The sequence below is a fragment of the Pongo pygmaeus genome, chromosome 20 (genome assembly GCF_028885625.2).
Source record: "Pongo pygmaeus isolate AG05252 chromosome 20, NHGRI_mPonPyg2-v2.0_pri, whole genome shotgun sequence".
Classification (NCBI taxonomy): Eukaryota; Metazoa; Chordata; class Mammalia; order Primates; family Hominidae; genus Pongo; species Pongo pygmaeus.
The window spans coordinates 11,566,656-11,591,836 of NC_072393.2; the positions used below are offsets into that span (position 1 = coordinate 11,566,656).

The window sequence follows — 25,181 nt, forward strand, 5'->3', positions numbered from 1 at the left end:
TTACCCTTGATAAAGTATTTTTTCTTTTTTTTTTAAATTGACAAGTCATAATTGTACATATTTATAGGGTACAATGTGATGTTTTGATATGTGCATACAATGTGGAATGATTAAATCAAGCTAATGAACACACCTATCAGCTCACTTATCATTTTTTTTGTGGTGATACATCTGTAATCCCAGCACTTTGGGAGACCGAGGTAGGAGGATCGCTTGAGCCCAGGAGTTTGAGACCAGCCTGGGCAACATAGCAAGACCCCCCCACCTTTTTTTTTTTTTTAAGATGGAGTGTTTTTCTGTCACCCAGGCTGGAGTGCAGTGGTGTGATCTCGGCTTATTGCAACCTCCCCACATTCTGGGTTCAAGCAATTCTCCTGCCTCAGGCTCCCGTGTAGCTGGGATTACAGGCGCTTGCCACCACGCCTGGCTAATTTTTTGTATTTTTAGTAGACATGGGGTTTCACCAGGCTGGTCTCAAACTCCTGACCTCAAGTGATCCGCCTGCCTCGGCCTACCAAAGCACTGGGATTACAGGCATGAGCCACTGTGCCTGGCCTGACTCCATCTCTACAAGACAACAACAACAAAACCCTCCAAAAAACAAACCCCAGACAACGTCATTTCTTCCCTTTATATTTCAGTACACATCTCTAATAATATGTTCATTTGTGTTCACAACTGTAACACCATTATCACATCTAGGATAATTAACATTGCTTGTTTGGCATCCCTTAATACCTAGGCCATCGTTGAGTTTTCCTAATTGGCTCAAAATTTTTTTAAAAGGACAGGGCCTCACTCTGTCACCCATGCTGGAGTGCAGAGATGCGACTGTTGCTCAAGGTAACCTCTAACTCCTGGGCTCAAGGGAGTCTCCCATGTCAACTTTCTGAGTACATGGGACTACAGGCATGCGCCACCACGCCCAGCTAATTTTTTTTCTTTTTTTTTTGAGATGGAGTTTCACTCTTGTTGTCCAGGCTGGAGTGCAATGGCGCGATCTTGGCTCACCACAACCTCAGCCTCCCGGGTTCAAGTGATTCTCCTGCCTAGCTGGGATTACAGGCATGCACCACCATGCCCAGCTAATATTTGTATTTTTAGTAGAGACGGGGTTTCATCATATTGGCCAGGATGGTCTTGAACTCCTGACCTCAGGAGAATTGCTTGAACCCAGGAGGTGGAGGTTGCAGTGAGCTGAGATCACTGCACTCCAGGCTGGGCGACAGAGCAATACACCATCTCAAAAAAAAAAAAAAGAAAAGAAAAGAAAGTGTGAAATGCTTGAGGAGTGCCACATGTTCTGGGCTTACTGCTTTCTTTGTGGTTTCGGTTATTTACCCTGTTCCTCTTGCCCACATATTTCCTGAAAAGCATGAGTTACCAGCCCTGGCTGTAGATTAGAATCACCTGGAAGCTTTAACAAACTACCTAAACCTGAACCACGGATCCTGATCTTTTATTATTTTTTTGAGACGGAGTCTCACTCTGTCCCCCAGGCTGGAGTGCAGTGATGCAATCTCAGCTACTGCGAGCTCCACCTCCCGGGTTCACGCCATTCTCCTGGCTCAGCCTCCTGAGTAGCTGGGACTACAGGCGCCCGCTACCACACCCGGCTAATTTTTTGTATTTTTAGTAGAGACGGGGTTTCACTTTGTTAGCCAGGATGGTCTGGATCTCCTGACCTCGTGATCCGCCCGCCTCAGCCTCCCAAACTGCTGGGATTACAGGTGTGAGCCACTGAGCCCGGCCAGATCCTGATCTTCTAATTTAATTGAACTGGGCTGTGACATGGGTCTGGGGATGATCCTAGTGGTTTTTAAGATATAGTCATGGTCACAGCTGAGCATCAATGAACTCAGGGGTTCATTCAATGACCATAGCATTCTGAATCAATTCTTTCAGAAGAGGTTGCAAAATAGTGATTTATCTAATTCATTTTCTTTTTTTTTCTTTTTCTTTTTTTTTTTTTTTTGAGACAGAGTCTTGCTCTGTTGCCGAGGCTGGAGTGCAGTGGCACGATTTCAGTTCACCGCAACCTCTGCCTCCTGGTTTCAAGCAATTCTTCTGCCTCAGCCTCCTGAATAGTTGGAGTTACAGGTGCCTGCCACCACACACGGCTAACTTTTGTATTTTTAGTAGAGACGGGGTTTTGCCATGTTGGCCAGGCTGGTCTGGAACTCCTGACTTCAAGTGATCCTCTCACCTCAGCCTCCCAAAGTGCTGGGATTACAGGTGTGAGCCACTGTCCCCGGCCAGAAATAAACTTTTTTACCCACACTTCTGACACCAAACACGTGGGGTTTTCCACACCAAGTAATTCTCCAATTCTCTGTGGACACCCGCTGTGTGTTCTACAATTCAATTCTGACACCAATTACCCAGAGTTGGTGTGTGACCCCACAGATTTAAGGGCTGAGTCCCACAAAACGGAGCTTCCCTCACTTCAGAGGTACAAGTATTGAGTTCCCAGGTTACTCATACTTCTGTCCAATGTGGCTACAAAGTCAGGGGGGTTCTCACAAGCCCCCTCCCTTTCAGGTTTGATAATTTGCTAGAATGACTCACGGATCCCAGGCAAGTGTTTTACTTACTACTCCTGGTTTATGATAAAGGAGACAACTCAGGCCAGGCGCAGTGGCTCACGCCTGTAATCCCAGCACTTTGGGACGCTGAGGCGGGCGGATCACGAGGTAAGGAGTCTGAGACCAGCCTGGCCTATACGATGAAACCCTGTCTCTACTAAAAATGCAAAAGTTAGCCGGGCGTGGTGGCGCACGCCCTGTAATCCTAGCTACTCCGGAGGCTGAGGCGGAAGAATCGATTGAACCGAGAGGCGGAGCTTGCAGTGAGCCGAGATCGCGCCACTGCACTCCAGCCTGGGCGACAGAGCGAGATTCTGTCTCAAAACAAAACAAAAAAAAAAACAAAGGAGACAACTCAGGAACAGCCAAATGGAAGTGATAAAGAGGGCAATGTATGGGGGATGGTGTGCAGCTCTTCCACACCCTTTCTGGCGGAGGGGGGCACCACCCTTCCAGCACCTGTATATGTTCATCAACTCAGAAGCTCTCCAAACCTGTCATTTAGGTTGTGTTTTTTTGTTTGTTTTTTGTTGTTTTTTTGTTTTTTGAGATGGAGTCTCGCTCTGTCGCCCAGGCTGGAATGCAATGACGCGATCTTGGCTCACTGCAACCTCCGCCTCCCGGGTTCATGCCATTCTCCTGCCTCAGCCTCCCGCGTAGCTGGGACTACAGGCGCCCGCCACCATGCCCGGCTAATTTTTTTGTTGTATTTTCAATGGAGACGGGGGTCTCACCGTGTTAGCCAGGATGATCTCGATCTCTTGACCTCGTGATCCGCCCGCCTCGGCCGCCCAAGGTGCTGGGATTACAGGCCTGACTGAGCCACTACGCCCGGCGAGGACTTTTTTTTTTTTTTTTTTTTTGAGACGGAGTTTCTCTGTTGTCTTCCGGACTGGAGTGCAGTGGCGCGATCTCAGCTCACTGCAAGCTCCGCCTCCCGGGTTCAGGCCGTTCTCCCGCCTCAGCCTCCCGAGTAGCTGGGATTACAGGCACGTGCCACCACGCCCAGCTATTTGTTATATTTTTAGTAGAGATGGGGTTTTGTCATGTTAGCCAGGCTGGTCTCAAACTCCTGACCTCAAGTGATCCTCCTGCCTCAGCCTCCCAAAGTGCTGGCATGACAGGCATGAGTCACCACGCCTGGCCAATCCCAGCACTTTGGGAGGATGGCTGGAATCTGGGAGTTCAAGACCAGCCTGGGCAACATAGCAAGATCCCATCTCTCAATCACTCAATCAGCTGGACGTGGTGGTGCTTGTGTAGTTCCAGAAACTCAAGAGGCTGAAGTGGGAGGATCCTTTGAGTCCAGGAGTTCGAGGCTGCAGTGAGCCATGATTGTGGCACTGCACTCCAGCCAGGGCCATACGGCAAGACCTTGTCTCCAAAAAAAAAAAAAAGAAAAAGAAAAAAGAAATGCTGGGGAGGGAGATTGCAGTACTGGGGAGGGGGCAGTGAGAAAGTGAGATTTGCACAGTAACCCAAAAGAGGAAGTTCGGTTAGGGGAGCTTTGTTGTATTAGTCTGTTTTCCTACTGCTAGAAAGAACTGCCCAAGACTGGGTAATTTATAAAGGAAAGAGGTTTGGCCGTGTACGGTGGTTCACGCCTGTAATCCCAGCATTTTGGGAGGCCAAGGTGAGCAGATCATGAGGTCAGGCGTTCGAGACCAGCCTGGCCAACGTAGTGAAACCCTGTCTCTAGTAAAAACACAAAAATTAGCCAGGTGTAGTGGAGCGTGCCTGTAATCCCAGCTACTTGGGAGGCTGAGGCAGGAGAATTGCTTGAACCTGGGAGGCGGAGGTTGCAGTGAGCCGAGATGGCACCACTGCACTCCAGCTGGGTGGCAGAGTAAGACTGAGTCTCAAAAAAAAAAAAAAAAAAGGAAAGAGGTTTAATTGACTCACAGTTCAGCATGGATGGGGAGGCCTCAGGAAATTTACAATTATAACAGAAGGCAAAGGGGAAGCCAGACACCTCCTTCACAAGGTGGCAGGAAGGAGAAGAGCCGAGAGAAGGCGGAAGAATCCCTTATAAAACCATCAGATCTCGAGAGAACTCACTTGCTATCAGGAGAACAGCATGGGGGAACCGCCCCCATGATTCAACGACCTCCACCTGGCACGTGGGGATTATGGGGATTACAATTCAAGATGAGATTTGGGTGGGGACACAAAGCTAAATCATATCAACTGTGACTACCTGGGGTAAGGGCCATCCAGGCAGAGGCAGGGGGAACATTCTGGGCAAAGGCCTTGGGGCAGGAGCCTGGTATGTTCAGATAGCAGCAAGTAGGCCAGAGCGGCTGGAGGGGAGCAAGTGTGGGGAGGCCAGTGGAGAGATGTGGGTGGGGAAGGGATGGATCAGATCATGCAGGGCCCTGGGGCCACAGGAAGGACTTCAGCATTTACTGCAAGTAAGGTGGGAGCCATCGAAGGTTCTAAGCAGAGGAGGGATGTGCTCTGACTCAGGTGTTCACAGATGCCCTCTTGCTGCTGTGGAGAGAACTGAGCTTTTTACTAGAAGTAGTTGAGAGAAATAGTGTCCTCACTACCTTCCATATAACAGAGCTTTCCAAGGTCAAGATGGTGGCCATGAGACCCAGTGAGAGGCAGCCCGAGGCCCGGTGAGGTTTCTGCTGTGTCTTGAAGAGCCCTTGACTGACATCTGCTTAGTTGCAAATCAACCCCCCTTTCCCAGAAATGCACTTCACTAATGGAAATAAAAGCACAACTATATTTGGGCATGACGGATTTAATTTTTTCTGGTCGAGAAAAGAGTACATCTTTCCAAACTGGACATCAAGGAATTGCTACACAGAAGAACCACATCCAGGATAGAAAGGACCAGCCAGAGCTCGTTCAGTAGTGTATTTCAGAATCATCAGGGAGGAGCCAGTAGCGGAATTATCGCGTTAACACTGAGACCACATTTCACCCTTTACTTGTTTTTCTAAATGGAGTAGGAGAGAAAGATGCTAAAATGTGATCTTGGGAGGAGTCCCCCAGTCCCCCGAAAAAGAAGAAAAAAAAAAACCCAGAACTCCAAACCGCTGTGGTCATGGCAATTTCCCATCAAAACTGCCCATGTAAACACAAGCTGCTAAAAGTGAATGTTAAGAAGGAAGGCACTGGTTAGTGGGTGTTCCTGACTTCAATCCCCTGGAGCTGGAGAGGGGTTTTCCCACGGCCTTTGGTTAAATGTGTCTGTAAACTCAACAAACCTCCGTTTCCCTGAGGTAATCTGCAAAAACATCAGTTTTCAGTCCCCAGAGACCATTTCCAATTAAACCTCATCCCCCAAATCATTCAATGTAACATTTGCCTTATTTTTAGAAGAAACAAATGTTCCCATATTATTCCCAGTTTTTGAGAGAATCCTGAGGCAGCTCTCTCCGCTGCTACTTGAAGTTGAATTCTTGAAAAATCTTATGTAAACAGAAAGCTTAGGCCAGGTCAGGAGTAAGATGCAGTCAAAGCTGTTTCACATCACACAGGTGATTACAGGTTAGCTCTGCCCTATTCAAGACAATCTGATCCATTCCTTTTTTTGACAGCAGTTTAGAGACAATTGGCCAACAAAACCAGCCTGGCCAATAAGGTGAAACCCTGTCGCTACTAAAAATGCAAAACTTAACTGGGCGTGGTGGCAGGTGCCTGTAGTCCCAGCTACTTAGGAGGCTGAGACAGGAGAATCGCTTGAACCCAGGAGGTGGAGGTTGCAGTGAGCTGAGATCATGCCACTGCACTCCGGCCTGGGCAACAGAGTGACTCTCTGTCTTAAAAAAAACAAGCAAACAAACAAACAAAAACCTCAGCAGGCCATATTGCATCTTAAGTCTTTTTGAAGCTGCTTTAGTTTGACTTTAGTGTTAAAGTAACTAAAAATTTTTGACTCCCGCCCACATACTCAGATACCCTCACTTGGTGTGCGTATAGGATTTGTCCATTTCACCTCAGTCATCTAATTTGTTGGTATAAAAGATACCCTCGGCTGGGCGTGATGGCTCACGCCTGTAATTCAAGCACTTTGGGAGGCCGAAGCAAGTGGATCACTTGAAGTCAGTTTGAGACAAGCCTCACCAACATGGTGAAACCCCTTCTCTACTAAAAATACAAAAATTAGCCAGGTGTGGTGGCAGGTGCCTGTAATGCCAGCTACTCGGGAGGCTGAGGCAGGAGAATCACTTGAACCCTGGAGGTGGAGGTTGCAGTGAGCTGAGATTGTGCCACCGCACTCCAGCCTGGGCGACAGAGCGAGACTCTGTATCAAAAAAACCACAAAAAAAGATACCCTCACTCCAAAGTTCTAAGGGTAGCCTCTGGTATGAAGAAACCAGGGCTCCCTAGAAATAAATCTAAACTTGAACCAGGCTTTCCCCCCTCACACATACCCCAGGGAAGAGGCTGAGCTCATGAAAGCTGCAGGAAGTCATTTTGGCTTCAGGGGCTGGGGGAGCAGACACAACCTCTGAAACAGAGTCGGGGAGGTGGGAACATAAAACATCCGCTTAGCCATCCTAACAGTGCTGGTCCTGTTAAGGGGCGTTGGTTGGTGTTTGGGAGCAAAGAAGAGGTGCTGCGCCCCTAGAGTTTGGAATCTGATGGGCAGAAAGTGCCTCTAAACTGGAGGTCAAGACGTACATCTTCAAACTGCACACATAACCTCTGAGCAGAAGCCCCTGGAGGTGGGGACCCCAGCTTCAGGGAACCCCCCGGCACTGATCACAGCCCATCCCCCCCATTCACATAAGGGCCCGCCACTCTCAGGCTGTCTACAAAGTACAAGCAATGACAGCAAGTTACTCAATCCTACCTCCTCACCCCTTCCACCCAACCCCCAGCATCCCTTAGAAGTGACCCCTAGGTTTGAGGCTGTGATGAGCTATGATTGCACCACTGCACTCCAGCCTGGGCGAGAGAGCGAGACCATCTCAAAAAGAAAAAAAAAAAAGTGACTCCTCCATTAGCAAAAATTGTCACATCCCTGGGCCCTGCCAATGACAAGGATTGGGAAATGGACGTTGGGTGTCGAAGGGCCCCCCTCAAGTCGGAGGAGCTTACATCAGAAAGTCGCCGACAACTGCCTGTGGTGGCTGGGAACGTTGCTTCATTTCCTTTTCTAGCAGGATGTATGATTGGGCAAGAACTTGCTTAAAACACAACCAGCTAAACGGGGCCTGGGAGGGAGGCCCCAGGCTCCTGGCTCTGAGGTTAATTAACTTCTGGCCGAGAGCCCAGAACCAGAGTGCTAGGGGTTGGGCAAATCTCTGCCCCATCTAATGTGGTCCATAGTTCCAGAATTAAATTCAGGATCAGAGATCCGGTGAACACAGCAAAAACAGTGGCAGGTCGTGGGTGATGTGGATCTTGGGGGAAGCTTGGAAGGCACTTCTGGGGTCCCTGAAGCCGGGGGGATTGAGGGGATCTGACTCCCTGTCCCTTCTACAATGGGGAAAAGCCGCTTTAATGCTGGTTTTTGCAAGCAGAGGGTCTGCAGGGGTCAAAATCACCATCCCATCTTGGAATCCAGAAAGTTCGTGGGGGCAGGCTCAGAGACCAGCCTGCAGGACCTGAGAAAGAGGCGCCGCCTTCCCTGGATGAACTCCAAGAACCCACACTACGCGAGGAAGAAGATGAACCATCTTCCACCAGCTTGGGAATATCAGTCCTGCCCAACCCAGAAGAGACCTGGAAAATGGTTCTAAGCTAGAAGGTACCACGGATGCCCCTCCATCAGACAGAGTGGGACGTGTCACCCACGGCCACCCTCCTTAACACACCCTGGAAAGCAGCAAGCTCATGCCAATGTCCCCGGGCCCCTGCCTGCCATGCAGAGCTGAGTCCCCATGGTCCGTAGCCTCCCACTGGGGCTGCCTGCGGAACCTGGCAGCCACGGCAACATTGTGAAGGAATGAGCCATGCAGGAGTCGGGGGGCAGTTGACAGGAGGGAAGGGATTGCCCTGAGCTTGGAGATAACCACTGTGGCTCATGCCTCGATCACAGTCCCTGCTGAGGCAGGAGAGGGGTGGGTGGGGGGTTGGGGGCCATCTCTAGCAGCTGCAGCTGCTGGGCTGGGGGGCTGGAGCATCCCCCACGGCTGGGCCTTTCCCGTTGCTGCCTGAGCTGGAGCTGGGTTCCAGGGACTCGTTCATCTTCTCGCAGATGACATCCACCAGGCGCTCGAAGACCTGCTTCACATTGATGTTCTCCTTGGCACTGGCTTCAAAGAACTCGAAACCTGGATGAATGTCAAGGTGGGGACACTCGTAAGACCCCTGATGGGCAGAGTCTCAGCTGTGGCATCACAGAAACCTGGCTTCTAAGCCTAGTTCTGCTCTTTATCCTGCTGTGGGAATTTGGTTGTGTGCCTTTGCCGCTCCAAGCCTCAGTTTGCCCATCTGTAAAATGGGAATGATGATCCTACCAATGATAAAAATCTGTGGCAGGCCAGGCGCAGGGGCTTATGCCTGTAATTCTGGCACTAAGGGAAGCTATGGCGGGAGGATTGCTTGAGGCCAGGAGTTCAAGACCAGCCTGGGCAACATAGCAAGGCCCTATCTCTACAATAAATTTTTTAAAAAAGTAGATGGGTGGCCAGGTGAGGTGGCTCATGCCTGTAATCCCAGCACTTTGGGAGGCCGAGGCAGGAGGATCATTGGAGGTCAGGAGTTCAAGACCAGCCTGACCAACATGGTGAAACCCTGTCTCTACTAAAAAGACAAAAAATTAGCTGGGCATGGTGGCAAGCGTCTGTAATCCCAGCTACTTGGGAGGCTGAGGCAGGAGAATTGCTTGAATCTGGGAGGCGGAAGTTACACTGAGCTGAGATCACACCACTGCACTCCAGCCTGGGCAACAGAGCGAGACTCTATTAAAAAAAAAAAAAATAGATGGGCATGGTGGCGTTCACCTGCAGTCTCAGCTACTCGGAAGGTTGAGGCAGGAGACTGGTTTGAGCCCAGGATGTCAAGGCTGCAGTGAGCCATGATCACACCACTGCACACCAGCCTGGGTGATGGAGCAAGAACCTGTCTCAAAAACAAAACAAAACGAAACCCTGCGGCTGCAGCCATGGTCTGGACAATCCTAAGAACCTCTTTGTCACGAGGCAGTGGCTGCAAGAGTGTAGGTGGGAGGGTACATGAAGAGTTCTGCTGCCCAGCGGCCATGGCAGTGCCCACAGGTGGCTATAGCTCAGCTTCCACCCAATTTCTGCTACACAGAAAGGCATGGTCAGGAGACCCATCAAGTCACATTTTCCATTGCTTTTTTTAAAAGAGAAACGGTCTCTCTCTATTGCCCAGGCCGGAGTGTAGTGGTATGAACATGGCTCATAGCAGCCTCAACCTCCTGGGCTCAAGCGATCCTCCCGCCTTGGCCCCCTGAGTAGGTGGGGCTACAGGTGCGCCCCACCACACCCGGCTAATTTTTAAATTTTTTCTCTTGTAGAGGTGGGGGTCTCACTATGTTGCGCAGGCTGGTCTTGAACTGCTGGCCTAAAGCAATCCTCCCGCCTAGGCCTCCCAAAGTGCTGGGTTTACCAGCGTGAGCCACCACGCTGGGCTTCCTGCATCCTTTTAAGGTTCCTGAGGGGTCTGCCTGAGAGGAGCTGTCCCTGAATCTCCATGCAGCCCCACCTGCCACATCACCAAGGTAAGCCAGGAATTCAGACAAATGCCTGCCACGTTACACGTGGCCAAGGGTAAGTGGGCCTGTCTTCTCTGTGTGTCATGCTGCACTATAAAAATGGAATCATAATGAGTTAGGTGTGTAATTATCCATTTATTATCTGTCTCCGCTACTAGAAAGCCAGCTCCAGGCAGGCAGGATTTCCGCCATGGCTGTACCCAGTGCCTGACACGGAGAGGGTGTTTAGAAATTGTCTGCTGAATGGTTGAATGAATGAATGAATGGGTAAATGAATGAATAGCAGAGGCAGGACATGAACTTAGATCTCCTACTGTCAGCCCAGAGATATCAAAGCCATCCCGCTGTCTTCCTGGGCAGATTTGGTGTTTCCTTATCCACGCGTGACCTTGCCTCGTACCATCTGTGTTCTTTATTTTTCTTTTTGTTGAGACAGAGTTTCGCTCTTGTTGCCCAGGCTGGAGTGTAACGGCATGATCTCAGCCCACTGCAACCTCCACCTCCTGAGTTCAAGTGATTCTCCTGCTTCAGCCTCCCAAGGAGCTGGGACTGCAGGTGTGCACCACCATGCCAGGCTAATTTTTGTATTTTCAGTAGAGATGGGGTTTCGCTATTTTGGCCAGGCTGGTATCGAACTCTTGACCTCAGATGATCCACCTGCCTCAGCTTCCCAAAGTGCTGGGATTACGGGCATGAACCACCGCGCCCGGCTTATTTTTCTGATATTAACCAGGCGTGGTGGTATGCGCCTGTAATCCCAACTACTCAGGAGGCCAAGGCAGGAGAATCACTTGAACCCAGGAGTTCAAGACCAGCCTGGGTAACGTAGGGAGACCCTGTCTCTAAAATAAATAAAAATTTTAAAAAGGAAATTCTAAAAGGAAAAAAATATATATTTTTTGGATGTTATTCAATAGAGAAATGTACTGGAGAAACTAGAAACTACAGGTAAGTATTGAGACAGCCTATAATCCCAGTACTTTGGGAGACTGAAGCAAGTGGGTACCTGAGCTCAGAAGTTCGAGACATAGCAAGACCCAATCTCTAAAGAAAATATAAAAATTAAGGCCGAGCATGGTGGTTCACGCCTGTAATACCAGCATTTTGGGAGGCCAAGGTGAGTGGATCACTTGACGTCTGGAGTTCAAGACCAGCCTGGCCAACATGATGAAACCCCGTGTCTACTAAAAATGCAAAAATTAGCTGGCCATGGTGGTGCACACCTGTGATCCCAGCTACTTAGGAGGCTGAAGAAGGAGGATCACTTGAACCTGGGAGGTGGAGGTTGCAGTGAGCTGAGATTGTGCCATTGCACTCCAGGCTGGGTGACAGAACAAGATGCTATCTCAAAAAAAAAAAAAAAAGGGCGGGGGGCGAGCCAGGCGTGGTGGCTCACTCCTGTAATCTCAGCACTTTGGGAGGCCAAGGTGGGTGGGTCACGAGGTCAGGGGTTCCAGCCTGGGGCCAATATGGTGAAACCACATCTCTACTAAAAATACAAAATTTAGCTTTATGTGGTGGCGCGTGCCTGCAGTCCCAGCTACTCAGGAGGCTGAGGCAGAAGAATCGCTTGAACCCGGGAGGTGGAGGTTGCAGTGAGCCGCGATTATGCTACTGCACTCCAGCCTGGCAACAGAGTGAGTCTCCATCTCAAAAAAAATAAATAAATAAATATTAGCCAGGTGTGGTGGCATGCACCTGCAATCCCACCTACTTGGGAGGCTGAGGCGGGAGGATGACCTGAGCCAGGGAAGTTGAGGCTGCAGTGAGTCGAGGTCATGCCATTGCACTCCAGCCTGGGCAACAGAGTGAGACCCTGTCTCAAAACAAAAACACAAAGAAATGTATGGAGAAAGAGATAAAAGTAATTTGTAATCTCATCACTTGGAAACAATTACTATTGGTGTTTTGCTATTTAGCTTTCTAGTATTTATTCATCTTTTTTTTTTTTTTTTTTTAGACAGAGTCTCCCTCTGTTGCCCAGGCTGGAGTGCAGTGGTGTGATCATAACTCACTGCGGCCTCAACTTTTGGGCCCCTCTCAGTCTCCCAAGTAGCTGGGACTATAGGGGTGTGCCACCACACACAGCCAATTTTTAGTATTTTTTTATAGGGGTGGAGCTTCACCATGTTGCCCACGCTGGTCTCTAACTCCTAGACTCAAGTGATCCTTCTGCCTTGACCTCCCAAAGTGCAAGGATTATAGGCATGAGCCACTATGCCCAGCCTTTAGTCTTTTTCTATATAAATATGTCATTGTTGGGGTTAGGTTTGTAGGGGATGTGTGTGTGCACATGTATGTGTGTCTGGCTTTTTTTCCTACAAAATTGGAATCAGGCCAGGCGCGGTGGCTCACACCTGTAATCCCAGTAGTTTGGGAGGCCGAGGCAGCAGATCACCTGAGGTCAGGAGTTTGATACCAGCCTGACCAACATGGTAAAACCCCTCTCTACTAAAAATACAAAAGTAGCCAGGTGTGGCGGTACATGCCTGTAATCCCAGCTATTCGGGAGGCTGAGGCAGGAGAATTGCTTGAACCTGGGAGGCGGAGGTTGCAGCAAGCCGAGATTGCGCCACTGCACTCCAGCCTGGGCAACAAGAGCGAAACTCCATCTCAAAAAAAAAAAAAAAAAAGAAAAGAAAAGAAAAAAAAATTGGGATCAAATTCTGTCTCCTGCTTTGTACTCCAATCTTCTTTGTGTGTGTGTGTGAGATACTGGCTCACTCCATCACCCAGGCTGGAATGCAATGGCACGATCTCGGCTCATTGCAACCTCCGCCTCCCGGGTTCAAACGGTTCTCATACCTCAGCTTTCCAAGTAGCTGGGATTACAGGCACGTGCCACCACACCCAGCTAATTTTTGTATTTTTGGTAGAGACAGGGTTTTACCATGTTGGCCAGGCTGGTCTCGAACTCCTGACATCAAGTGATCTGCCCACTTCAGCCTCCCAAAGTGCTAGGATTACAGGCGTGAGCCACCAAACCCGGCCTGTATTCCAATATTTTAAACATAATAACAGAAAGTGAGAATCTCCCTTTACCCCGAGACCCCAGATATAATCTGCAAGTAGGTGTGGGAAACACCTCCAAGTATTCCAGCCCATGGCGGGCGTAACTGATTTCACTACTTCCAGGCTAACTGGGGATCCAGGGCCCTGCCCCACAGAACAGAGACCCAGTTTCTCCAACAAAGCAATGGCAAGAATAAAAGGGGGAAGGGACTGGTTACGGCTCAGAGGTCAGCAAACCTCCTCTGTAAAGGGCCAGATCGTAAATATTTTCGGCTTTCTGGGTCATATGGTCTCTGTCTCAATTATTCAATTCCACGCTTGAAGCACTGTATATACCCTTTTCTGTATTGAGACAGCCTGTAATTACAGACGTGTGATTACCATAAACAATAGCAACCATAGACAATGCATCAACAAATAGGCATCAACTGAGCACGGGTGTGAGCTCACTCCTGTAATCCCAGCACTTTGGGAGGCTAAGGTGGGAGGATTGCTTAAGCCCAGGAGTTCAAGATCAGCCCAGACAACATGGCAAGACCTATCTCTTAAAATGTTTTTGGTTTTTTTGGTTTTTTTTTTTGAGACGGAGTCTCGCTCTGTTGCCCAAGCTGGAGTGCAGTGGCACGATCTCGGCTCACTGCAACCTCTGCCTCCCAGGTTCAAGGAATTCTCCTGCCTCAGCCTCCTGAGTAGCTGGGATTACAGGTGTGTACCACCACACCCGGCTAATGTTTTTGTATTTTTAGTAGAGACGGGGTTTCACCATGTTGGCCAGGGTGGTCTCAAGCTTCTGACCTTGTGATCCACCCACCTCGGCCTCCCAAAGTGCTGGGATTACAGGCGTGAGCCACTGCACCCGGCAAAAAAATTTTTTTTTAATTAGGCAGGTGTGGTGGAGTACACCTGGAGTCCCAGCTACTTGGGAGGCTGAGGTGGGAGGATCACTTGAGCCCAGGAGTTGGAGGCTGCTTTGAGTTATGATCGTGCCACTGCACTCCAGCCTCAGCACCAGAGAGGGACCTTGTCTCAAAAAAAATAAAAAATAAATTAAAAAAATAAATGGTTGGGAGGTCGAGGCGGGTGGATCACCTGAGGTCAGGAGTTCCAGACCAGCCTGGCCAACATAGTGAAACCCCATCTCTACTAAAGATACAAAAATTAGCCAGGCCCTGTGGTGACGGGCACCTGTAATCCCAGCTACTCAAGAAGCTGAGGCAGGAGAATCGCTTGAACCGGGGAGGCAGAGGTGGCAGTGAGCCGAAATCGCGCCATTGCACTCCAGCCTGGGCGACAAGACCAAGACTCCGTGTAAAAAAATTTTTTTTTAGAAAGGGTATGGCTGTGTCTCAGAAAAACATTTATAGATACAAATTTGAATTTCATATAAATTTCCCATGTCATATTATTTTTTTTTTCAACCACTTAAAAATGTAAAAACCAACCAGGTGCCGTGGCTCATGCCTGTAATCCCAACACTTTGGGAGGCTGAGGCAGGCCGACTGCTTGAGCCCAGGAGTTCAAGACCAGCCTGGGCAATATAGTGAGACCTCGTCTCTACAAAAAATAAAAATAAAAAATTAGCCAGTATGCTGGCTTACACTAGTAGTCCCAGCTACTTGAAAGGCTGAGGCAGCAGAATGGCTTGAACCCAGGAGTCCGAGGCTACAGGGAGCTTTAAACTTACTTTGTAGAGTTGGGGTCTCACTATGTTGCCCAGGCTGGTCTCCAACCCCTGGGCTCAAGCAATCCTCCCTCCTCAGCCTCCTAAAGTGGTGGGATCACACCACTGTACTCCAGCCTGGGTGAAAGGGTGAGCCTTTGTCTCTATTATTTAAACAACAACAACAAAACAGCTGGAGTTGTTTTGTTTACAGCGAAGTGTTTACAGACAAAAGGGCTCGATGTCAAGGGCTTATTTCTCAATGCTCTAGGAAAAAAAGGAAAAGTATTTTGGGGGAATAGATGATTCAAGATTGAATAAATGTTGAGATCTAATTATGCTGAATAATGTTTTATGAAAGTCTATTATATATTCCTTTCTACTTGTGAATGTATTTGAACTTTTTTTTAGATGGAGTTTCGCTGTTACCCAGGCTGGAGTGCAATGGCGCGATCTCAGCTCACATAACCTCCGCCTCCTGGGTTCAAGCGATTCTCCTCCCTCAGCCTCCAGAGTAGCTGGCATTACAGGCATGCGCCACCACGACCGGCTAATTTTGTATTTTTAGTAGAGATGAAATTTCACCATGTTGGTCAGCTCGGTCTCAAACTCCTGACCTCAGGTGATCTGCCTGCCTCAGCCTCCTAAAGTGCTGGGATTACAGGCATTAGCCACCAGGCCTGGCCGAACATTTCTTATTTTATTTCATTTTTTTTGAGACAAGGTCTTGCTCTGTCGCCCAGGCTGGCATACAGTGGTGCAATCTTGGCTGAATGCAACCTCTGCCTCCCAGGCTCAAGCGATCCTCCCACCTCAGCCTCCTGAGTAGCTGAGACTACAGGTGTGCACCACCATGCCTAGCTAATTTTTGCTTTTTTTTGTACAGACAGGGTTTGCCATGTTGACCAGGCTGGTCTCAAAGTCCTGGGCTCGAGTGATCTACCCACCTTGCCCTCCCAATGTGCTGGGAGTATTTGAACATTTTTATCACAAAAAGTTATTATTTTCTTCCTTTTTTGAGACAGGGTCTCGCTATATTGCCCAAGCTGGTCTCAAATTCTTGGCCTGAAGCAATCCGCCTAAATAAGTCTCCAGAGTAGCTGAGATTACAAGCACATGCCACCATTCCTGGCAAAAGTTATTTTTTAAAAAAAGTGTAGGCCGGGCCTATAAAAACCAACCAGGTGCAGTGACTCCATCTCAAAAAAAAAAAAGTGTTAAAAACATCTGTGATCAAACTGACAGATTTCTTGCCACATGTGCCCAAAGAAATACATGTAAAAATGATGGCTGCAGCTGCATTTGTCAGAGGAAAAGGCTAGCAATAATCTCCATGGCTGTCAACAGAGGAAAAGGTTAAGGAAACACGAAATGGAATAGCACACAGCCATGCAAAAGAATGAGCCAGCTCTGGGGCTGCTGGAGAAATATTTCTTTTTTTTTTTGAGGCAGAGTCTCGCTCTGTCGCCCAGGCTGGAGTGCGGTGGTGCGATCTCGGCTCACTGCAAGCTCCGCCTCCCGGGTTTACACCATTCTCCTGCCTCAGCCTCCCGAGAAGCTGGGACTACAGGCGCCGCCACCACACTGGCTAATTTTTTTGTATTTTTAGTAGAGACGGAGTTTCACAGTGTTAGCCAGGATGGTCTTGATCTCCTGACCTCATGATCCACCCGCCCTGGCCTCCCAAAGTGCTGGGATTAGAAGCGTGAGCCACTGCGCCCGGCCGAGAAATATTTCTAGGATATATTATTTAGTAGAAAAATTCAAAATGCAGGAAAGGGTATATACAGTAGGGAACATCTGTGTAAAACAAAAAAGTAGCCAATGTGTTGTTAATGCCTGTAGGTGCTCAGGATATTTCTGGAAAGAGATACAAGAACCAGAGAAGCTGGGAGACCAGAACTGGAAGTGGGGAGTGAGTTATTGTCTTAGTCTCTTCCTGTGCCTTCTGAATTTTGCACATAGGGTGCTGGCTTTGATGGGGCTTATGAGAAAGCTGGGGTTAAAAATTGATTGCAAGCATCAGTTACTTTCTTTTTTTTTTTTTTTGAGACAGAGTCTCCCTCCATTGCCCAGGCTTGAGTGCAGTAGCAGGATATTGGCTCACTGCAGCCTCCGCCTCTCAGGTTCAAGCGATTCTTCTGCCTCAGCCTCCCAAGTAGCTGGGATTACAGGCATCTGCCACCATGCCCGGCTAATTTTTATGTATTTTTAGTAGAAACGGGGTTTTGCCATGTTGGCCAGGCTGGTCTAGAACTCCTGGCCTCAGGTGATCTGCCTGCCTCAGCCTCCCCAAGTGCTGGGATTTCAGGCATGAGCCACCACACCCAGCCACAAATAAAGTTTTATTGGCAAACAGTCACACCCATTCATTTATGCGTTGTCTATGGCTGCTGTCATGCACAGTTGAGTAGTTGCCATAGAGACTGTATGGCCAAAAAAATTTACTATCTGGCCCTTTAAGAAAAGGTTTGCTGACTCCTGGACTAAAGAAAGCAGTCGTAGCCACTATTTTGCTGGAACAAAACAGCCGGGCATGGTGGCTCATGCCTGTAATCCCAACACTTTGGGAGGCCGAGGCAGGTGGATCACCTGTCAGGGGTTCAAGACCAGCCTGGCCAACATGACGAAACCCCATCTCTACTGAAAATACAAAAATGAGTCAGGCGTGCTGCGCACACCTGTAATCCCGGATATTCAGGAGGCTGAGGCAGGAGAATCGCAGGAGATAGAGAATGCAGGAGGTAGAGGTTGCAGTGAGCCAAGATCGCGCCACTGCACTCCAGCCTGGGCGACAAAGTGAGACTCCATCTCAAAACAAAAACAAAAACAAACCATAAAGAACATCCCCTTGGCCAGGTGTGGTGGCTCATGCGTGCAATCCTAGCACTTTGGGAGGCTGAGGAGGGAGGATCACTTGAGGCCAGGAGTTCGAGGCCAGCCTGGGCAACATAGCGAGACCCTGTCTCTACACAAAATTAAAAAAAAGGCCAGGCGTGGTGGCTCATGCTTGTAATCCCCGCACTTTGGGAGGCCAAGGTGGGCGGATCACGAGGTCAGGAGATCGAGACCATCCTGGCTAACACGGTGAAACCCCGTCTTTACTAAAAATACAAAAAATTAGCTGGGCATGGTGGCACGCGCCTGTAGTACCAGTTGCTTGGGAGGCTGAAGCAGGAGAATTTCTTGAACCTGGGAGGTGGAGGCTGCAGTGAGCCGAGATCGCGCCATTGCACTCCAGCCTGGGCGACAGAGCGAGACTCCATCTCAAAAAAATAAAAAATAAAAAAATAAAGAACATCCCCATCCTTTTCCATGGCTGCATAATATTCCACCGTGTGAATATAGTTTATGTCCACTTGGTTCTCCAACTGTGAGACACTTGGGAGGGATCTGTATCTCTAGGATCAATTTCCAGAAATGGTTTTTCTGGGTTCCCAGGAGATAGGCAGTGGGGCAGTGGGAGTTCCTGCACATGGATCCCCTGCAATTAAACGGGACATGTGGCATACACATGGGTATTTTCCTGGGCAGATCCTCAAAGGATCAGTGACTGGGTTGGACCCTGAATCAGAGGATGGGGATGAGGGTTTGGTTCTGGGAGACCAGGGCCTGTGGCCCAGGCTGGGCACTAACCAAGGTCGTCGGCGAGCCTCCGGCCATCCTCTGCAGGCACGACACGTTCGTCCTCCAGGTCACACTTGTTCCCCACCAGGATGACCTGGGCGTTGTCCCAGGAGTAGGTCTTGATTTGCGTGGCCCTGCAGAGTTACCAGTGGTGAGCCATGAGCCGGGGTTTAGGGGTCAGAGGAGAGGGCAAAGATCAGGGGTCCATGATCAGCAAGCACTTACCAGTCCTGCACAGCGGCAAAGGATTCCTGATTGGCGACGTCATACATGAGCAGGAAGCCCATGGCTCCCCGGTAGTAGGCTGTGGTGATGGTGCGGTAGCGCTCCTGGCCCGCCGTGTCCTGGACAAATGGCAGTGGCAGTTGGCTGGGAACTACCTGTTTCCCAGTCCACCCCTGTCTGAGAGGGGCACTGCCCTGTGCTCATAGCCCCAGTCTTATGGGGGAGACACAGACCTGCTTGTACAACCTCCGGTCTGATGGAGAATACACAGATCCTGCCTTCACAACCCCAGTCTGATGGGGGAGGCATGGATTCATTACCAAGGGACCTCCCCAGTCTGATGAGGGAGAGACTTGGGCTTGCCCTTGAGGGGTTCCAAGTCTCAGGGGTCAGTGGCCTCTCACAGACTAATGAGCCCCTTTGACCTTGTCTGTAAGAACCAACTTAACAACTGCAAATAAGAACCAACTGGGCCAGATGGTACCATCTTGACAGGACACCTTGGTACTCTTGCTACCATGATGATTGTTACCAGCAGCTAAGTTGGGAGAGGGGGCTGGGTGTGACTCTGCAGACCAGGTCGGTCCAATGGGGGTCCCAGTGGTCCCCTCTAAGATGGTACCCAAAACTCTTCCCCATTGGTCACCAGCACCTGGAATCTTTCTTTTTTCTTTCTTTCTTTTTTTAATAGATGGGGTCTCGCCCTGTCACCCATGCTGGAGTGCAGTGGTGCAATCATAGCTCACTGCAGCCTCAAACTCCTGGGCTCAAGCAATCCTCTCGCCTCAGCCTCCTGAATAGCTGAGACTACAGGTGGGAGCTACCACGCTGGGCTAACGTTTAAAGTTTTTTTAGAGATGAGATCTTGCTATGTTGTCCAGGCTGATCTGGAACTGCTGGGCTCAAGTGATCCTCCACCTCGGCCTCCCAAAGTGTTAGGATTACAGGCATGAGCCACCACGCTTAGTGTCACGAGTACTTCAAACATGTCTTAGGTTAGTATCATCTCTGCAATCAGACCCCCAGGAATAATACTGTCTCCCTGCCAGGCACGGTGGCTCACGCCTGTAATCCCAGCACTTTGGGAGACCGAGGTGGGCAGATCACGAGGTCAGGAGTTCGAGCCCAGCCTGGCCAACATGGTGAAACCCCATCTCTATTAAAAGTATAAAAAATTACCCGGGTGTGGTGGCATGCACCTGTAATCCCAGCTACTCGGGAGACTGAGGCAGGAGAACTGCTTGAACCCAGGAGGCGGAGGTTGCCGTGAGCCAAGATTGTGCCATTGTGCTCCAGCCTGGGTGACAGAGCAAGACTCCGTCTCGAGAGAAAAAAAAAAAAAAAAAAAAAAAAATATATATATATATATATATATATATATACACACACAGTCTCCCTCGGAGTCCCCCCAACCAGGTCAGGGCATGTCCCCTCATCCTGATAAATTCACCTAGTAGATTAGTAGATAATTCCTCCCTACTCTTCACACCTGCCCCAAGTGCACATCCCAACTCTGGGCTACTTCTCCTCACTTGAGAACCCTCCCCACAGCCAGAAGAACTCTCCAATGAGGCTAGGCACGGTGGCTCATGCCTGTAATCCCAGCACTTTGGGAGGCCGAGGCGGGTGGATCACCTGAGGTCAGGAGTTTGAGACCAGCCTGGCCAACATGGTGAAACCCCACCTCTACTAACAGTACAAAAATTAGCCGGGCATGGTGGTGGGCACCTGTAATCCCGGCTACTCGGGAGGTTGAGGCAGGAGAATCGCTTGAACCCAGGAGATGGAGGTTGCAGTGAGCCGAGATCGCGCCACTGCCCTCCAGCCTGGGCGACAGAGCGAGACTCTGTCTCAAAAAAAAAAAAAAAGAACCCTCCAATGAACTTTCCTGGAGGGACCCCACCCCCAACCCACAGCCAGCCTCCCAGCCTACCCAGATCTGCAGCTTGATCCTCTTGTCATGGCGGTAGACGGTCTTGACCTTGAAGTCGATGCCCACAGTACTGACGAAGGCGGGCGTGAAGGAGTCGTCCGCATATCGGAACAGGAAGGAAGTCTTGCCCACGCTGCTGTTGCCTATCAGTAGCAGTTTGAACATATAGTCGAAGTTCTGATCTGCTGCATCCCGTGGGCCTGCCTGGGGGTCTCCAGCTGATGCCATCTTGGCACAAGCCTCCTGGGACAGGGAGACCTGAAATCTTCAGGGAGAGGAGACGGGCGTCCTGCAGGGGAATCAAACATCAATAACAGCTCCTGTGGATGCACCAGGCCTGGATTCAAATCTCAGCTCCGTCACTTGGAGACCAAGTGATGCTGGATGCATTGCTTGCCCCCTCTAGACCTCAATGTCCTCTTCTGCAAAATGGGATGTTTGTCATAGTCCCTTCCTGAAAGAGTAGTTGGTTGTGAGCCTAAAACGAGTTTCTTTCTTTCTTCTTTTTTTTTTTCAGAGACAAGATCTCGCTCTGTTGCCTGAGGCTGGAGCGCAGTGGCGTGATCATAGCTCACTGCAGTCTTGATCTCCTGGGCTCAAGTGATCCTCCTGCCTCAGCCTTCCAATGTGCTAGGATTACAGGCATGAGCCACCACGCCCAACCTAAAATGTGTTTCTTTATTCATTCAACAAATGCTTACTCTCTGCCAGGCCCTGTTCTCTGTGGAAATGCAGCTGTGAATAGGACAAGAAAAAGTCCATCCTCGGGTGGTCACGTTCCTTCCAGTGGGAAGGTATTAACACACGTAACGGTCATTAGACAGTGCCTGGTATAGAGCTGGGGCACAAAAAATGTGACTGCTGTTTAATCTTCACACCCTGTGGCGTAACTGAGTCTTTATTGGGGTGGAGGGTGGGGAGACCTTTCCTGTCTGGAAACCCAGAGGCCTAGCAAAGGGTTCAAGTGCAAGGCCAAGGGTAAGGGGCTCTGGCCGCTGCAGAACTAGATTCTGGAGAAGGCACAGGTGTGGACTTCGCCCCAGCGTGTGCAGCTGGTGTGGCCCAGGTGTAAGCTGGGGTGGGGTGGGGGGAGGACCTGCCAGCTGGATAAGCTGGATAGAGCCCCCGATTAAGGCTTGGGTGTTGACTTTGGCAGGTGTCAGCCACTGGGGTGCCTGCCCCCCACCAACTCATGCCAAATACAACCCCTTCTCTGAGTTCCAAGGGGAAGGGGTTTTCTATGTACAGGGCCCAGGTTTAAAGTCCAGTTCTACCCCCTAAATGGGTACTGCTATTTTCTATTTGTCAAAGGGGCCGGGCCTGTCTCCTTCTGCCCAAGGCTGACTCACTCCAGCCCCAGTCCACGGAGGCAGGAGTGAGAGTCCTTATACCCAAGGAAACGATCCCAGCCACTTAATTAACACAACCTCACTACCACGACCACTGCTGCCCACCCCTGGTCTTTCCAGGCAATCTGTCCCACAGCTAGGCTCCTTGAATCTGCCCACACTCCAACATGCTGCTTCATCCGAGTCCAAGGTGCTCCCTCAACCCTCATAACCTCTCCCAGGCCTCAGTTTCCCCAGCTGTCTATGGCCGCTGCGGGAACCGCACAGAGAGGCTGCAGAAGGCCTGGATGCAGGCAGGGCAGAGGCAGAGAGAGCCCTGGCACAGCTATTTCTCAACTGCCTTTGGGGCTTTTTTCAATTTTAAACGAGGACCCAACCGGCCCCACCCCGTGTTCCAGGAGAACGAGTTTAAGGAGGGGAAGAGAAGAGGCAGGAAACCTTTCCCCACGCAGGGCAAGGCCGCAAGGCTGGGGCCCCCACCTCCCCCAGCCTTAGCTCACCTGTGTCAGTCGGTCCCGCCTCTTTCTAACCATCTGCCGACCCTCCCTCAAGCCTGGCCCCGGAGGGCTCGCCTCTGTTCCCCTTCACTAGATTTGGGGCGCCCCAGCCAATGCAGGTGGACTCAGGAGTTTCCCCCATCACCATATGGTCCCAACGCCTGTCCCCAGCTGGGCTCTCTGCCCCGCCCGCGCCCCATCAGCGCTTCCCAAGTGCCCAGCTGGGTGGGGGCGAGGGCAGAGGCGTTCCCCGCAGCCCCGCCTTTGTCCCCCAGACCCCCTACCCTCCTCCCAAACTCCTGTACCCCACAGACCTGCTCGAATGCGGAGGGGCCGGGTGGGCTGCGCTCCTTCCCAGGGGTGACCTCGCGTAGGGGGCGCCGCCTACAGGGGTTCCGCCTGTGAACTCGCTGCGGCTTGGCCCTGGCCGCGACCCCGACCCCGCAGCCGCAGAAGCCAGCAGCCTGCAGCCACCCGGATCCCGCGCGGGCTCCGCCCAGAAGGCGGAGGAGGGGCCGTTCCCGGAGCGGGGGATGGGGAAGGACTAAGAGGGGCCGAGTCTTGGGCGGGGCTTGCAGAAAGCGGGTGGGAGGGGCTGGAAGCTGCACCAAGTGTCTAGAGCCCGTCCTAGCCAAGCAACATCTCATTTTCCCAACTGCTTGTAAAGAGCTTCTACTATACGCACGGCTGTTAAAAGCATAGAGTCTGGGGCCTGGTTCGAGTCCCAGCTCCACCACTTTCTAGTCTTGTGGCTTTGGACGCGTTACTTAACCTCTTTGAGCCTCAGTTTCCCCATCCGTCAAGTAGCTCATAGCAAGAGTACCCAACCTCACAGAGTTGTGGGAGGATTCTGATCTGAGTTATGTTTGTCAAGTGCAATGCCGGCCTTAAAGTAGGCTAGGCCAGGCGCGGTGGCCTGTAATAACAGCAGTTTGGGAGGCCGAGGCAGGAGAATCACTTGAGGCCAGGAGTTTGAGAACAGCTTGGGCATCGTAAGGAGACCTCATCTCTATTAAAAATAACAAAAATTAGCCAGGTATGGTGGCGTGCATCTGTAACCCCAGCTACTTGGGAGGCTGAGGCAGGAGGATTGCTGGAGACATCGAGGCTGCAGTGAGCCTCGATTGCGCCACAGCACTCCAGCCTGGGCAACAGAGCAAGACCCTGTTTCAAATAAATAAAAATAAACGAGAGCCGGGCGTGGTGGCTTATGCCTGTAATCCCAGTACTTTGGGAGGCCGAGGCAGGCGGATCACTTGAGGTCAGGAATTTGAGACCAGCCTGGCCAACATGGTGAAGCCTCATCTCTACTAAAAAAAAAAATACAAATATTAGGGGCCAGGCACGGTGGCTCACACCTGTAGTCTCAGCACTTTGGGAGGCCGAGGCGGGCAGATCACCTGAGGTCGGGAGTTCGAGACTAGCCTGGCCAACGTGAAGAAACCCTGTCTCTACTAAAAAATACAAAATTAGCCAGGCGTGGTGACGCATGCCTGTAATCCCAGTTACTCTGGAGGCTGAGGTAGGAGAATTGCTTGAACCCGGAAGGCGGAGGTTGCAGTGAGCCGAGATCACGCCATTGCACTCCAGCCTGGGCAAAAAGAGTGAAACTCTGTCTCAAATAAATAAATAAATATACAAAAATTAGCCGGGCATGGTGGTGCGCACCTGTAATCCGAACTACTTGGGAGGCTGAAGCAGGAGAATCGCTTGAACCCAGGAGGTGGAGGTTGCAGTGAGCCAAGATCGCGCCACTGCACTCCAGCCTAGACGACAGAGTAAGACTCTGTCTCAAAAAAAAAATAAATTAATTAAAAAATAAATGAAGCTGGGCACAGTGTCTGATGCCTGTAATCCCAACCCCTTGGGAGGCTGAGGCAGGAGGATTCCTTGAGCTCAGGAGTTCAAGGCCAGCATAGGCAACATAGAGATCCCAACTCTACAAAAATTTTTTTTGAAAATTAGCTGGCCACAAAAAAAAAAAAAAAAGAAAAAAAAATTAGCTGGCCATGGGGGCACATACATGTAGTCTTAGCTACTCGGGAGGCTGAGGCAGGGGGATTGCTTGAGCCTGGGAGACAGAAAGGCTTCAGTAGGTTATGACTGTGCCACTGCACTCCAGCCTGGGTGACAGGGCACGACTTTATCTCTAAATAAAGAAAGTTAAAGTGGGTTGGATCCCTTTGTGAAATACTCAGGCTTTGCTGGTGTTGGAATCCCAGCAACTCCACCTTACTCAATTTGCTGAACTTCTCTGAGCCCCCACTGCCTCGTGGGAACAAAAGTAGCTGCCTCAAGAGCTGCCACGTGGATGAATGAGGATGAAGTGCATTAGTTAGGAAGGGCTGGGTTATGCTTAGTAACAAGCACTCCCAAAGACTTCATGGCCCCAACAGCTAAGGTTTGGTTCCCATGATGGTTGTTTTGTGAAGTGAAAATGCAGCAAATTATGCACTGTTTTGTAATACTTCTCCTTGGAAGGGACACATGCCACCTCTGCTCACATTTCATTGGCCAAAGCAAGTCACATGGCCACCCCCAATGTCAGTAGGGTGGGAAATATGATTGTCCTCTAGGATCAGAACCATCTGGGCCTGGTGGCTGGCGCCCGTAGTCCGAGCTACTCTGGAGGCTGAGGTGGGAGGATT

At 50.3% G+C, this 25,181-nt stretch overlaps 1 protein-coding gene across 1 annotated transcript; it reads right to left on the reverse strand.

Moving 5' to 3' along the window:
* Positions 1-5,318: 5,318 nt before the first annotated feature.
* On the reverse strand, positions 5,319-23,638 carry RAB3D (RAB3D, member RAS oncogene family). The gene is made up of 5 exons (XM_054463976.2): positions 22,848-23,638; positions 20,688-20,976; positions 18,755-18,873; positions 18,539-18,663; positions 5,319-8,821 (listed from the first exon to the last, which is right to left on the reverse strand). The coding sequence occupies exons 2-5, from the start codon at positions 20,913-20,915 to the stop codon at positions 8,634-8,636; spliced, it is 660 nt and encodes a 219-aa protein (XP_054319951.1). The 5' UTR covers positions 20,916-20,976; positions 22,848-23,638; the 3' UTR covers positions 5,319-8,633.
* Positions 23,639-25,181: the final 1,543 nt, after the last annotated feature.

Coding starts and splice junctions, on each gene's coding strand:
- RAB3D (XM_054463976.2), bottom strand. CDS start 20,915: ATGGCATCAGCTGGAGACCCCCAGGCAGGCCCACGGGATGCAGCAGAT. Junction 18,874..20,687: donor GGATCAAGCTGCAGATCTGG/GTAGGCTGGGAG, acceptor CCATTTGTCCAG/GACACGGCGGGCCAGGAGCG. Junction 8,822..18,538: donor GAGGCTCGCCGACGACCTTG/GTTAGTGCCCAG, acceptor ACATTCATCCAG/GTTTCGAGTTCTTTGAAGCC.